Here is a 16,940-nt window from a genome sequence, read left to right on the forward strand (position 1 = left end):
AATAATTAGTAATTGAATATAACATAATGACAATATACTATACTTCAAATCCACGCTGCATGCTGACATTTAGATTCATATGCTTTAGAATATGTTTTCAGACAAACTGACAGTAAGTGCATATGTATATATTAATATGAAATGTACAGTACATTGAACTGCAGTTCCCTTCCCTATATTTTTGTTTTTAAATTTCCTTTAGTTGTATTTATGGTGCAGTCTGATTCATACTTCTCTTCTGAATATACACAATATAACACTGATCTCTAGTGGTACAAATATGTCATCACATAACTGGCATGTTAAATTCATTTAGAGGAGTGTGGTCATTTGAATTCTTCTTTTCGTTTTTGATGTTGCAACGCTTTTACTTTAGGCGTGGAGACGAATGTCTAATTTAAGTTTAAAGGACAAATGTACGTTACAAATGTGTATGTATTGTTTTGTACGGTCTTCCGTCGTATTCTCGCAGAGTATCGCGTGGTTTCCGAACCGCGAGATTCCAATTGGTGATTGTTGTGGAGAAACGTAAGATGGCAGCAGCGTCCCACCTGTGGGATTCACTGGAGGACCTTTAAATATGGCAAGAGTTTGATTTGTCGTCTCGTTGTGTTAGATTTAGACATTTTTCAGTAACTTAAATATCTGCATTCACATCTCTGTTACTGAAGTAACAGTGAAATGTGCCACAGTTAAACCCCTCTACCAGCTAACGGCTCACGGTAGGTATGCTAACCTAGCTCATAGCCGGACTGGCCAAGATTGACTATTTTATTATTATTGTTATCTTTTAGGGCAAATATGTTAATAAATAAACAGGTATTGTGCCAAGTAGAACTTTATTAAACAGAGCTTTTAAAAAATATTGGAAAATAAAACTTCAGCTGGCTGTTAATTAAGCTAACATTACTGTATTAACAGGATTTTATTTTATTTATTTTTTTATTTTACAGTTGTAAAAAATAATCTTCTGAATTTCCCCCTAATGTCTTGAAAGAATGTGGAGATATTTTTACAACATCTTGCTTAACATTAAACTATGAAGACATACTGCTTATTATAAAAGTAATGCCCCTCCTAAACTACTACTGCTACTATTGCTAATTATTGGGCAAAGTCATGAATTCATTTAATTTAAATAATAGAACAAATTTTGAATTATTACAAAAACACTTTAAATTCAGTTATTTGTGAAATGTTCAAAGGTGTTTATCAGAGAAGCTCATGCCAAATAATGTAAAATTTGCATAGTCGTTTTTTTTTTTTAAGCTGAGATCTGTGATTTATTTATTTTATGTTGGATCTTTTAACATTTTTAACTGGCCCTCATTAGGTGGGGAGGGTCAAGTTAATCACCATTTGTGCAACATCTGTGTTAAAGTAGTTTGTTAATAAAAAATCTGTGGCTTAAATGTCTCCAATCCAGGACCTCTACAGAAACAGCCACCAGTGAACACAACATTTAATGTGTGATGTGAGAAAGACCTTAATCGATGCTTCAGTCTTCATATCACTTACATCAATTTGTAAAGCATTATGATCATATAAACTGGGAATTAGTGACATTAGGGATCTTTTGAGTCTGAAAAGGGGGCCAAAACCTCACGAAACAAAACAAAGAACAACAAGATGACAATTAGTGCTCATTAACTGATGCATTCTCGCTCAACTCATGAGACAGGGAATGAGTTTGTGGATGTGTGTCTGGGTGGTTTGTAGAGAATAGCAGCGGTAGGATCTGAGACCAGTAATGATCCCAGGAGCCGGCGCACACACGCTATTTGAACAATTGGCGTCGCTTGTCAAAGTGATTTCAAAAGCTTTGTGTTCGAGCCAGCTGGAAGGCCATTAGTCGTAACTAATACACAAAATGATCAGGTAAGATTGACGACAAGCTTGTAATTATCCTGTCTTAATGAACTAAAACTTTAGGAGGTCCTAATAGGACAGTTTTATGGTTCAAGCTTAAAGTGGTGGAAGGTGGAATTTGTATTTTGTAAACTGACTACAGGCTGCTTGAACTCTATCTGTTCAGTGTTCCTTTCTTTTCTGTCTGGGGGTACTTTAGATTCAAACTCCCAAAGAACTAACACCAGAAGTAGTACTTCCTGTTTTTGTGTTTTTTATGGGGATTGGCTCAGGGGTTGCAGACTGGTCAGATGAGTCTTACACAACTGAAATTTTTGCTCGCCATATGACTATTTTGATATGAAGGCAACAAGTTGTGACTCATCTACCCACATGTTAAAATGATGACTGCCATGTCCAGTGCTTCCTGAGTTGCTATTCCAGTGGTACTGTTGCAAAATGTCAAACCTAACTTTTAGGCCTTTAACCTTTACTGTTTACAGTCGGTTTTGTGTAATTTGTAGAATGATTTAAGATTTAAACAGAACACTTTTAAAAACATATACATCTTACAACTACTACTACTTTTGATGTGTTTTACCAACAAGTTATAAAACATACAGGTACTTTATCCTCTTTACTCACAATGTGTTGACATCTGCAGTTTTAAACACACAATATAAGGGTTTTGGGAAGTTTCCTTATCTGATTTAAGGAGCTAAGAACAGAGGGTGTTATATGCTGTAGATATTGAGGAAATGTTATGATTTGTTGTATTGGATTATATTAATACATTTGACTTGACTTATCAATATGAGATTTTTTTTTACATTTTGATTCTGATTTTTCAGATGAATTCCTATGTTTCACAGGACTAATGCAGTAAATTCAAATCAACAAAGTGGCAGTACTACCTGCACAGGTAAACCTGGGTTGATCTCAGCAGATATGCCACAGCAGTGATAGGTAAGCATTAAAGTGACCACTGCTAGTAGTATTATTGCTGCTATCTGTCTGTAACCTCTCTGTGACTTCTTGCGTTTAATAATTAGATAACTCAATTAGGCGTGTAGGTTTGACCTGATTTGGCCTCAACCAATTTGAAACTGTGTGAGGTTGTGTAAACAACAGGTTAGAGGACATCAAATAACATAATTAAACTGCTGGGTCATATTAAAATGAAGCACCATTAGCAATGGAATAACAAACAAGTGTGGAGAATAAATGATTTACAAATCAGAAATCCTTGGTGGGAGGACAGTAGATACTTTTCATTTGCTTGCAACCTAAATTCATTATTTATCTCAGAGAATGAATAAATTGTCCCTGCTAGCCTTCAATTGAACTTGAGCTGGTGAAAAATTCAGCCTGTGTTGCTGTACCCCAGTGAGCTGCTATCTACTGAACATAACAGCGACAAAGACGGCGCAGGGTTTAATGATTGCATTTGGGTTGAGAGTGGAAACAGAAAATAATGAGAAGGAGGATAGGGACTAAAGAAGAGTTTGGTACAGAAGGAATGAGAAGGTGGATGTTTGTTTAAGAATCAAGTGTGAAATCTTGCTCGTTAATTTTAATCCATGTCATGGCTTGATCCTAGATTATATCTCTTGAATTACTCTCCCCTTATCAATTTCCACACATGGCAAACATAAGTAAAATGGTTACCAAACATTTGGTGTTCATCTTTATCATATTTCAATCAGCTTCAGGAAATTCATGTTCTTGAAAAAAAGAGTAAATTATCATTTAATTTCTCTGACTAAACCTATGTGTGTGCATGTAAGTCTGCACATACTAAATACAGTTGATATTGTTTTTTTATTTTTTTTGTAATTATTGTTTTTATTTATTTTAGTTTGGCACATTTACTCTTCACTTTACTTGATCAAATTGTGGGAAAAGAAAAAGTAGGGAAGCAGGAGTGTGAGGAAATGACAGTGAGAGAGATCAGAGTAAAAATGAAAGCTTATTTGTCTTCTGCTATAACTATGCTTTCCTTCCAGTGAATAGGCGTGTGTACAGGGTGAATAGGCGTGTGTACTGGGTGACCACAATGATGTGGGATCGCGTTCCCTCCGCCTCCCAGAGAGAGAGAGTGAGAGAGAGAGCAGTCACATGCAGAGAGGAGCTGGGACGAGAGACAGAACAGAAGAGAGCTGTCAAGCTGCGAGGAGGCAGCAGAGAGACGACTTTTTTTTTTACATTTTCCCTGCCATCTCTGAAGCACACATACACACACAGACACAAAGATATAAACTAGCAAACACACAGATGGTGAAGTGTGTGAGTTCTGCTGTTACCTCCTTACAAGGAGTGGTGAATTATTTTAAGGATCTGGACTTACTCAAGCCTGACACACTTGGACTGTAAGACTGTTTGGATTCAGCATCTTTCTGACTTTAGCTTGCACTCTAATTAGATTTGAGTGTTTTAACAGTACAGCACTTTGCACTAAGTGTTTATCCATGGGTGTGTGTGAGTGTGTGCTGGCATTCACTTGAATCAAACGCTGATATTTGCCTGAAACTGCTTTGGAACTTGTTAGTTTCCTGGATTTGTAAGAGTGGACTCACACCTGGACTTTGTGTTTGTCTGAGAAGGAGGATGTGTTGGCCGGCGATAGTGGTTATTCTAGCCCACCTTGGGGCAACGCTAACAGGAGCGTGGAGAGCATCTCAACCAAGACTTCAGTTCACACATTCAGGTAAGAGACAACATTTCTTTTATTTAAGTCTGTCTTTTCTATGTCTAATACATCTGTCACTCTCTTACTCTCAACACACCCACATATGCAGGTAAGGGGTATCACAGCGCCTAATTTTTCATTTTTCTTTCTTTCCTTTTCTATTAATGCCCACACACGGTTACGATATGTGGTGCACAAATTACACCTTTGCCTCTCTGACCCCCCTGCACCAACTCCCACCCTTCCAACCTGTCTTTGTCTGCCTTTTAAATTCTTTCAAACGCTGTCACACTACCTCCACCTCTGTAATCACCTGTATTGTGTTAATCTTCCAGTTGTCTAGTTTGGGTGTGAAAGCCTTGTATTTAGTCTCTGCCCACCTTTATGGTTTCCCCTCTTAATACAGAATTGGCATAATTGAAATGCTCATTTTGACACTCTGAGTTTTATTCCTAAATTAATTTTTATTTTGCATTTAAGCAGCAGGTTGTACATGAGACAAAGGTTTTACCCAGATTCCTGTATCTAAACCAGTTTATTTTTTTTTAACTAATTGCAAAATTTCATTAATAATAATAATCTCTTATTGCACATTTGCCTGTACAGAAAGTACAGTAGGTCAGTTGAACCAGTGAACCACGTGGTCTGTTATTTACAGTATGTTTTTCTCTTCTAAACAATTTTAGCTAGCATGAGATTTTATATAAGAAGTGTCTGGTTGTTTGACCACATGTGTTTTTCCTTGTTGAAGCCAAACGTTTAACATCACCTTTGAAACAATTTGATAATTAAATCTCATACTGTACCCGAAGACAACCTCCCTGTCAGAAACAGGCTTCTTGACAGCAAAAACATGCCCCTCAGCATTTGGAATCAAGTGTCTGTGTTTGTTAGTTTCAGATATGGCTAACAAAGAAATAATTATCTCATGGCAGAAATCCCAGATCCTGAACACCACCAAAATTAATTATTTCTTGGCCACAGACTGATCTGTCCACCACAGTGAAATCCACACAGAGGTTGCTGAAAAGAAAACTGCTGACAGACAAAACAGAAAAAACTCTTTAAAAGGAAAAAGGAAAATAAAAACTAATTTGAACTAAAATCCTAGCTATTTATTTAGCAATTATGTAGTGGTGAATCCTGCATTTGCTGTGCTGGTGTATTTCATCCTTAATGTCTTTTTTTCTGATGCACTTCTGCCAATGCGCAGCACATTTCATAAACACATATTGTTTTATTGAATCAACATGCCAGTGTTAAAGGTTCTGCAGCTGTTAGTAGGTTGATGGATGCTTGAATTGATGGCAGTGGTTCCTCTTGAAGGGTGTGGTGGAGTTGCACAAGCTTCTACCACCAACTCTACACAGAATATGTAGCGTGAGCAACACATTAGCAGGGCATCAGCAGCTCTAGTGTTTCGTGTGTGTCAACATAGAAGGCATTCGGCACAGAAGTGAGTGTGGGTCACTGATGTTTTGAAAGCTCTTAGAGTCCAATACACAGTCACAGTGGTTGCGTGCATAAAATACAGGGTAATAGACCTGAAGTATAAAAAAAATACTTGGGATGCTTATTCAGAAGCGATATGCTCCTGCATGTTGGGTGTTTTGTTGTTTGGATATAATTTTGACAGTCAAAAATAATGAGAAGGCACAGAACTGCATCTTCTAATTAAATAGGATTTCGGATTGATTGGGATTTGATCTTTTGCTCTCTCAGCTCTATTTGTGGTGAAACCCCTTCCAATTTAAAGTCTTTTAAGGAGTCCTGGCCTTTAGTTACGGTGAGATAAACTCAACTCCCTTTAATCATGTTTACCAGAGACACTGTAGAGTAATAAACCAACTGATTACACGTTCTTACATAAGCCGCAGCACAAAGACTCTGTGAAGTAGTTGTGATAAGACTGAAGTCGACCAATCGTGACCTAGAAAGTACAGCGAGAGGGAGAAGGGAAACCTTGTCGGATTCTCCCAGGTGGGAATTTAGGTCTAATGAAATCTGAATGTGAAAATATGAAGAGCTGCTAAAGTAGTTTGTGTCTGTGTGAGCACACATGAACTGTGTACCTGCGTGTCCTTGGCAGTGTGTGTGGTCTCATGTGCAAGAAAATGTGTGTGTTGCTGTTGCTGTTAAAGATATGAGCTTATGTGTGTGCATGTAAATAGAGCTGTTTCAGTTGCAGGATGTCTGCTTACCTCATGCTTTGTTGTCTATTGTGCTCCGACAAATCCTCATGTCTCTGACTAGCAGAGGTTTGTGTGTGTGTATCACTGTGGGTGTTTTATATCTAAAGTAGCCAGTCATGCATTTCTTTGGATGGAGAACAAAAAGAATTTGTGATGGTGCGTGTAGGAATTGTGATGAGCTCCATGTACACCATTATGCCTGTGTGTACGTTTGTATGTGTGTGCTCCTTCTCTCTCTCTGTGGGAGCTCCATGCTGTGGTCACTTCCCTTCTCATCACCACAGAGAGTTTTCTCAGACAAGCAGAAGAGATTTTTGTTGTAAAATTGCTGTAATTACATCAGCCCTGTTTAAACAAACTTTGCCTTTTAGGTTGTTCTTTAAGTAGTTCTGAGACCATACATTTAATTTTCCTACATCTGTGCAACTCATAGCTGTCAACTAATTGAAAAAACAGTAAAGTCTGACATTTAAGAGAAGTATCTCCCTCCATGATTGAAGAAAATCAGCTAGTATAAAAAGCTGTGAAACTGAAATCCAACACATCCCACAGATTTAACCGGTGTGGCAGCAGTAAAATAATGATTAAATAATGAGTAAGGCAAGAAAAATAGATGACTATGAGAGGATGACTAAAGAAAAAGAAAGAACGAAAACAATAATAAAATCTACTAACCTGCATCGAATACATATAGTTTGCGATCAGTAATTCAGTACATCTCTTAATATACCACATTATGTATAACAGTTGATAGATGAAAAGCGTAATATGAAGAAAAACAAAGTGTGAAAGTGCAGATAAATGACCTGTTGATGTTTTAATGAAGTCAACAATTTACCAAACCAGGGGAGTTAATTTGACACAAAACTGTAATAATGCATTTCTAAAGTCTAACAAATATTCTGTAAGCAAATATGAACAAATAATTTAAAAACATTCTGTATTTGTTATTAATTACCACAGAATCCAGAGATGAAAGAACATCATTCAACATGCTTCATTGCTGGAAAAATGTGAAAGAAAAAGAAGTGATGATAAATATAAATTTAGAACGCAAAAGCAAGTATTGAATCTTTAGAAAAGCATTAGCCTTTTCACCACTTTTAAATGTCAGTCAGTTTAAGAGTCAGTGGGAGTTGATTCAGTCCCTGAAAACACTTGTATAATGACTTCTCTGGCTTAAGAGGACCTTTGTCAAGCCTGAGAAAACACTCAAGTGACATAACCAATCTTAGCTTATTCTTCATGACATATGAAACTGTGCTTGGAGCTACTAAACCACTTGAGTACCTCTTTCAGTACACACCCTAAACTGAACCAGCACATTTCAACCAGGTTACTATTAGAAAACACACTGTTAGCAGAGGATGGTTTCACTCCAACGACCTCTGGGTTGAGGCCACTAGGGCTTCACTATGGATATGTGGACTGCTGCTGCTGCATACTGATTTCCACCACACTGTAAAACACTGTACCACAACAATATCCACTGAAGCTCAGAGATTCCCTCTTTAATACTAAAGGGGCAGATATCTTCAGAATCCCACCTACGCCTTTCTGAATTTAGATAAGGAATGTTTGTGTCCAACCATTTATGTAATTTTCTGAAGCAGATGACCTGATTATCCAGCTCTAATAGGATTTTATGACTGTAGGACAGAACCTTTCCATTACCCGAACCCCCAACTCTGCAGGTCCCTGGAACTTTAGTACTAACTTCTGATGAGTGCTGAAATTTAGCTCCCAGAACTTCGCCAGAGCAGATGGAGGGCAGTGGAAACAAAAACAGTACTGCATAGCTGAGGATGGTTTTAGTCCAGGGACGTCTGGGTTATATAACCCTTAGCCCATATCGCATTTACACCAAACATATTGATAATATACCTGTCAATATACAGTGATTTCCACAACAAATAAACACTACCAGAATGACTTTTGACAAAATAGATAATGAAAGACAAAATATAGAACTATGAAATGGGGCTCGACCTCTTCTGTGTTTGTGACCCCCACACTGGTGTTAAAATCAACAATGTGTTAGTCTATAGAGAGTTACATGACTTATTCTGATAATTTAATTGGATAAATTAATTAGTCAAATCTTTTAGCGATTTATTCTTTTTCAGATTTTGATTATTTCTGGTCTTAGAGATTTTTTATCCATCCATCCTGTCTGATTTGTTCTGATTGGTGAAGTCTAATCTTAGTGACCAGACAGCTACAGAAACAGCTTTAAATACTTAAATACATGCCTGGTTACCTCCTAACTCCTCATCTCTCTCCTAATGACTAAATTATCCTAGTTATTCACTTAAACTTTATGTTGCCCATATGCAGAAGTGAGTTTACACGTACACACACACAGACAGAGCAATGTAATGAGTGCATTATTACAGTCATTCAGTGAATGGCAGTGTGATTTACGTGATGATAGATGGCAGTTAGAGATACAATCTCTGTACCACACACACGCTGAGGAGACATTTTCTTCCCAAGTATTAGGTGAAATATGTATAATGTCCCACTGCACGGAGACCTGATGAACTAATCACATTTGATACTGCACACACATAACTATAGAATACCTGGACTTAATTACAGAATGCAGAAATAGTTAAAAGACTGAGCTTAGACACACACATTGGTAACATATGGATATTTTTGCATACAGTTACAACATATTTATGTTATAAACTTATACATAACCATTGTCATTGTCAACACAAAATCCCTGTTACTGCCATCACAGCACTATCAGCACGCAAACTCATCTAACTGTCAAATGAGAATATGAAGATTTATTGTTACAATTACTGAATAAAACTCTATAATCGTCTCAGTGGAGGTTTAGATGGTTTATTAAGTCTGTGCAAATCTGTTTCCTCACATCGACTCTGAGGCATGTTTTATTCATACACCTTTCACTGAATTGGCTTGTCATAGACGTTTAATGGTCATCGTTCACTGGAGAATATTTGAATTTAATCATATGGAGTTTGTTTGGTATAAATAGAGACTTTGGTTTTGACATTTGACTTCTATACTGCTGATTTTAATGCACTCATTCTGCTGTGTATTGCTGGACAAATGCCCAAACTGTAATGTAAATGTAAATGAGACCTTTTCCCATTCATGTTATTAGCATGCAAATTACTTGGTTATATTACACAGGAGATTAGTTAATCAGTGTCCAGATGTATGTTTGCTCGTGTGCATATTTGTAAAAGTCAGTTTATTAAGATAAAAACTGCATTACACTTATTGTAGATGCAGTTATGAAATGTCCTCACATATTTACATTCTTATCTCTTAGTTGTGATTTTTATCATTAGGTCTTGCCAAATGATGTGTAGCAACAAAATATTGAGGAAATTTCACTGTCCAACAACAGCCCCTTCCAAACAAAACCCAGACTAGCTAGCTGTTTTTAATGAAGATGCAATTGCGTAGCTGTGCTGTCTGAGAGACAAACAATCCTACAGATACAGCAACCAGTAGCTATCAGCTGATTTATTGACTGATTTGAGTTAATGGGGATCAATTAAATAGTAATACATAAATGTGGTCTACTTTAAAGATATCTTGTAAATCAGCTGTTAAAAGTCTTCCTTAATCCCACTCTCACTTCCTCGACTCCATGTGAATTTCATTTGAATTTGTACACATACAAAACACATCTTACTCCTTACTATTGAGGAAACTACACACTTTTGAGGGGTAGTGAATAAGCAGTGATTTCAGATACAGCCTTAGTATATTATTACAAATCCAGCTCAGACAAACATGGATGACAAATACAATATACTGTATATACAGTACATTGTACATATAGACAGTAAAGTGAACTGTCTTAACATAGCAAGTTAGTAAGTTTGTATTCCAGCAGGGGCTAAAGCTAAACTTAAATGCAATGAGAAGCTGCATAGGCATGTCAAAGTAAGTGATCCTCTCTGTTGCACACAGGCATTTCACATCTTGTGAAATGAGAAAGTCCAGACCTTGCTCTTCTGCTTCAGGTGAAATATTTATTGTTCACCATACACAAAATCTTCAACCTTTTTGGGTGGAAGAATTCATAACAAGAATTCATAATTTATCCACATATCTAGTAAATAGACACAGCATAACATCATGTGGCGTGCATGGAGATACAGATACATGCTCACAGCTGCTACCTTAGCGAAGGTTTCTGTTTTAATCCCAGCGCAAACGTGACACCCACTGGACCCAACAGTGACTCGCACACAATGAACCCTTATATTATCAAAATTACTTTTACAGTAATGTATTGTTGAAGGTAAACATGTATTTTATTGATTTATTTCCTCCATTATAGGCATAAAGAAGAATTTTTTAGACTGATTTATTAAGTTTATATCTGTAATATTTTCATTGTCTAAGAATGCTGCTCTTAGATGAAACTATAATCTTAGGTTAAATTCTTAACAGATGAACATCCATATATTCCAGGATGTCTGAATTAAGGCCCACTTTGGTCTTTGGTATTTGTTTATGTTTATCCATTTTTTTGCAGTGTTTCAGTTGCAAGTAAAGAAGTAGTTCTTCAGCCTCACCTTTCTCTTCCCTCTGTGTACTAATAAAGGACAAAAGCCTTCAGAGCAGTATTAAAAATCAAGGGATATTTCATTATTCATTTATTCTTTCAGATCCGTTTCTATCTAGGCCAGCGCTTTCCAGGCTCAGGGTTGGGGATGCTGCTGAGATGTGGAATTCACTGGCACAGATCAGGATATTCTTCTCTATTATTAATTTTAATGGAGACCATTCCTAATGGTGCTATGATTGCTTGTCACGATTAACGTCAAACGGCAGCTGTTTGCTCATCCACACTTCATAAAGAACTCATGCAACACAGTTGTTTTTCTTTCAGACCTGTTTTTCAGGGTATTTATGTAGTCATTTGTCATAACATAAAGTAACCCAGTTTCGTGAAAAGACTTCACCTTCCTCTGTTGTTTAAAATTACTTTTCCAGAATAGTTGGGAGACCTGAGCAAATGCTCTTGCAAAGTTTAGGTCCTTATTAAGACATAAAATTACTGATTAAGGGGACTGATGCTTAAGGGTTTTCCCTCTCTCTGGACACAGACAGTGAAAAGAGTCTAATTGCACTCTTGCTTTGGCAACAACAGTGCTTGACAACAGTGGACATGTTGTAAATTTACCCTTGAGAGGTTCTTGGTGTTGATATCACAGACTATCTTTAGTCTGAAATCTGTAATTAAGCAAAATAAAAACAACAACAACAACAAAACACAAGCGTCATATTTCTTCCATTTCCCCTAAGTATACATTTGGTCCAATCTGCCCTGCTGTCAACAATTTAGAGCTTTTCACCTCTTCTGCTATATAACATTTAACAGACACAAGAAAAGTCCTATTAGTTAGGTAACTAGGGCATTCTACTTTAATGTACTGTTCAGTACATTAGTACTGACCAAACTATAATGTGTGATCTAGAACAATTCAATACTTGTGAAATGCTTCAATAAAAATACTAATGCCGAAAAAGTAGCTAAAAGTTGTAAAATGAGCTAAGGCAAAATATATTTATCATATATTTAAAATGTTTTGTTGACATCTTGCACTGTTTTATTTGTATATAACAGTATTTCTTTCACTTCATAGTGATAGTGGATAAAGTATGTGAACCCTTTAAATAATGACTTCAAAAAAGCTAATTGGAGTCAGGTGTTAGCATAAGTTAAGAAAATTAATTTTGGAGACAATTTACAAAGAAGTGGGCAGCCAGTCAAAATGACCCCAAGAGCGCAATAAACACTTATTAATGAGGTAAAGAAACAAGCCAGAGTGACAACCAAAGATATGTAGGCATCATTGGAACTGGTTAACATCTGTGTTCATGAGTCTACAGTAGGTAAAACATTGAACTAGCAGGGTGTGTATGGCAGGACACCACGAAGGAAGTTACTGCTTACTAAAAAGAGCATTGCTGCATGCCCGAAGTTCCAAAGCCAAAAGTACATTGACACTCCACAGTAGTATTGGCAAAATGTTTTGTGGACTGATGACACTATTTTGAACTATTTGGAAAGAACACTACAGCACTACATTTGGCGTGAAAAGGGCACAGCATATCATTATTAGAACATTATCCCAATCATAAAGTATGGTGGAGGAAACATCATGATTTGGGCCTGCATCAGGGCCTGGCCAGCTTGCAGTGATTGGGGCTACAGGACAATGTCCAAAAACACCAAAGCAATTCCACAACAGAATGGATTCAGAAAAACAAAATTCGTTTTGGAGTGGCCAAGTCAGAGCCCAGACCTCAACCCAATAGAGATGCTACGGAACGACTTGAAGAGAGCCACACACGAGACGTCCAAAGAATATGACAGAGCTAAAGCAGTTCTGCCTTGAAGAATGGGCTAAAATCCCTTCTTAACAATGTGCAGGTCTGATTCACAGCTACAGGAAGCGCCTGGTTGAGGGTATTCCAATTCACATACTCTTTCCACTATCACTATGAGGTTTTTATGGTTGTTCTCAATAATTGTTTTTGTAGCACTCATGCAGGTGGAAGTCTGTAGAAAGAAGCAGTATCAGATAGTGAAGCATCTGTCAAGGAGTCAGCATCTTACTCAGAGGCATTTCTGATGTTTTTATTCTTGCTGTTTTGGGGATTTAAATGGCAGTTTTCTAAGCTAAATAACTTTAAATGTCCTTTCAATTTGCAACAAAAGAAATCTGTAAGTATATTATAATACAGGTAGTAGACTACAGTAAAAGCTCATATTAATGTTACATGTACAAGGTCACATAACATCTCATCTTTAACCTTTGGTGTTACAGATCTGACATTCCCAAGGCTGCGTAAACAAGATGAAACCACAAGAATTTGATTCTCCCTGTTTTGTCAGTGATGGGAAAACAGGACAAAGTCCCACAAAAGGCTGGAAGTTGGACTTCCTTTTCCTGTTTAAATACAGCCAGTACTTATCAGAAAATAGAGAGGATGTACAGTGATGCACTGCTGAGGCTTTAAAGTGAAGATCTATGATAACTTGACCCTCACAAGTGATAAATTTAAACCTAAACTCACTGTAGACATTATGACTATCCATAACTTCTGCACTGAGGTTACACAGGACAGCTACTTTTTAATGGTTGCCCATATTTTTAAATTGTAGAGTTAGTTATTACCCATCTGCTAAAGTAAATGTCCACGAAGCATATCTATGTCTAACATGCTTTGAGGCTGAGCCAGCAAGTACAAGCCACAGACTGTTTAAAAGAAAGATTTTTCAGTCTGATGGGTGTGGACACACAAAATGTCTTACAACGTGTTCACTTAACTCATGTGTAGTTAAATTTGTGCTGATTATTTTAATGCAGAAAGTAGTCACTAGTCTGTGACAGCCCACAGCAGTGATTTTCTTCAGCATCTGTCACAATTCCAGGCCACTATGGGTTATTGTTTCATCTTGGGATAAACCCACTTCAGAGTCATAAACCTCACAAGCATGATAGACAAATGTGGTACTGACTCAACTAAACCTCAACCTCTGAAGACAAGTACATCTTTATATAGTTGGATGCAGGATTGAAAAAATGCACCTCAAGTTTTGGCCAGAGATCACATTTTACCTTACAGAAGGGTTTCAGTACAAAATACATTATTCATGGGCTTAAGAGAAACATATGTTTTTAAGAATAGGAACATAATATCAAATTCTAAAAGATTGCTTACAGCCTCAAAAATAATAATTTGAGATTTATTATTGGGGAGGATTTTGCTGTCAGTGCAACCAGTTGCATTGCAAGAGCAACAACACTATGTAATTGTGTGAAATTGAAGAGAAAACAATGAGTGTTACCACTGAACCTTCTATTATATAAATAAAGATGGAAAAATAAATTAGAAAGTAAACAGAGAATGGACTCTAATGTGTGTCTATAGCAGCGCAGTGACCCACACTAAACAGTCTGAAGGTGATGAACAATCATATGTGTTGAGGTTAAAGGTCAAGCTGTCCACGTGGGTCTGGTCTGTCAGTGACACAGTCCAGACATAGTGTGTCTGTGTGTTTGGCTATAATTTTGCTGTGGTCTGTGTGTGTGTATATATGTGTGTGGGACATGTGTTTGAATGTGTGAGAAGATTTGAGTCCATGTGGATAAAAAACAAATGAGCACAGATTAGTTTGTACGTATGTGAGTGTTTCAAGTTGGATTTTAAATGGTCAAGGAAGCGACAGTGAGTTCTTCAGACAGCATGACATGGCCAAGTTGTTTTACGTTATGTACTTCACAGCTGTAGACAACAGATACAGTATATCATAGCAGGAATTAAAAGCACCAAGCACACCTGATGTAACTTAGGCAGATCTTGAAAGACATAAATATGATGTGGTCTTATCATCATCATCATGAGTGAAAAATTTTACCACAGACATGATTTTATATGTGCATTTCTGTACATCTGCCCATCTGTGTGCCCATAGGCTTCGTTCCCAGACTTCTGCAGGCCTCCTGCTGTAATTGCACCAATAATTGGTGAAGTGATAACCCCATTTCCACAGGAAATGTGCCCCGGTTTCCTCGCCCCCGCCACTACCACTCCCCCCCTTAGTGGCGCAGCCAACAAAGTCCTCCCTCTGGGAACGTTATACCAGACAGCTAACGTTCCCTGGGGCTCAGTGAGTAGACGAACAGAAGGACAAAGACAGACACAGCAAGACACAGAAGCAAAAATACACACATGTGTAGCTTACAGACACACTCACATGGACAATGTTGTGGGCTGTAAAAGAATAATTGGATAGATTAATGATAAGTGCTGCTTGTGTGGGTGTATGTAACAAAAACTGGTGTGTCTGGATATAGAAACAATGAGAACTCACTCTAAAACCCCAGGAAAATAACAAAGTTGGACTCCAGTGAGTGAAACAACAATTGGACAAAATACAATGTATGCAAACTGCTGAAGGGCTTACTATGATGTTCTTGTGATGACTGCGAATACCTCACAATTAGCACTTTGTCCAACATAATATTAAACTTTGATTCCTGAAGAAATACACTATATATGTACAAAGAAAGAATCACTAATTTAAAATTGGTTTTGGTTTGTCATCTAAGGGCTTCCTGTGAGAGAATGATTGCACAAAGTTTTCTCCTTTGTACATTTTTATTTACAATATTTACGTTCAACAGTTGCAAATAGCATCCAGTGCATAGCATTTAGTATTTTTCTACTGCATATAGCTAAAAATGTGGAGTAACTGCCTCATGACTAAAAGAGAATTACTCAATGGCTGTTTTGTCCAAAAAGAAAATTCAATCTAAACAACATTTGAAAAACAGCTGGATCAACTCAAAATAGGAAATTCACTTTAATTGGCATCCAGATATGTTTACCTGACCTGTTTTTGCTTGTCTTCAGGTGTTCGATCATGGAAATGGCAACACACATTGCATTAGCATGTTCCTTTTTTTATGTGTATGTGCTGCAAGACACAGGAATGTTCTTAGCTGTATCACACGCCACACATTTGCCCTAATCACATCGAGGTCCATCAGAGCTCCCATGACCAGCAGTCTTTAATCTAATGTTCACCATGGATAAAAATACCTTGCCATCAAACCATCAACACACAGACACACCACACACACATATTATACTTTATACAGTTTATACTATATAAACAAAAACAGACAGTCATAGAGGTAATTATGAACAGGCTGATGCTTGCACTTATATAAAGGAAACATTCACACACAGACATTTTCAATCAGTAGTTTAATGATTGTGGGTAGATGTGTGTGTGTACCAGTAGGATTATGTCTTAGCGTCTCTGTTCTTTTGCATCTTAACCTTTTCCATCTTTGATTCCCAGTGACAGGAGTCAGAGGCCAATTGGCTCAGATCAGAGGTCATGACCCTCGTTGACCCCAGTGTCAACTTGATGCTGATAAGAATGGCTGCACTGTGTGTGTGGAGAAAGATTGGATTATGCTGCTTTCACAGTACAGATTTTTTTTTTGCTGATATAATATCAGCAAAATAAATATTTTATATTATTGTGCTCTATTATACCTTGAAGATCTTTTAAATGGCTCTTCAATGGATTATGTCTGTTAATTGGGATTGGCTTTTATCAATAAAGTTTTAAAAGAATTTGTGAAAGCACTTGTTTAACAGACAGACAGACACGTATGCTATTT

At 37.2% G+C, this 16,940-nt stretch overlaps 1 protein-coding gene across 5 annotated transcripts in view; it reads left to right on the forward strand.

The window, feature by feature from the left end:
* The first annotated feature begins 566 nt into the window (after nt 1-566).
* Nucleotides 567-16,940, forward strand: part of sema3h (sema domain, immunoglobulin domain (Ig), short basic domain, secreted, (semaphorin) 3H) — a 53,783-nt gene continuing 37,409 nt past the window's right edge. For 2 of the 5 annotated variants that reach the window (XM_026367121.1, XM_026367124.1), the window contains exon 1: nt 4,456-4,555. In XM_026367121.1, the coding sequence (XP_026222906.1) occupies nt 4,456-4,555 (100 nt within the window). Of the gene's footprint in view, nt 723-1,719; nt 1,879-2,699; nt 2,815-3,854; nt 4,556-16,940 lie in introns of those variants that run through there. The other 3 variants (XM_026367123.1, XM_026367122.1, XM_026367125.1) reach the window with 3 other exon arrangements.

The sequence above is a fragment of the Anabas testudineus genome, chromosome 7, assembly GCF_900324465.2.
Source record: "Anabas testudineus chromosome 7, fAnaTes1.2, whole genome shotgun sequence".
NCBI lineage: Eukaryota > Metazoa > Chordata > Actinopteri > Anabantiformes > Anabantidae > Anabas > Anabas testudineus.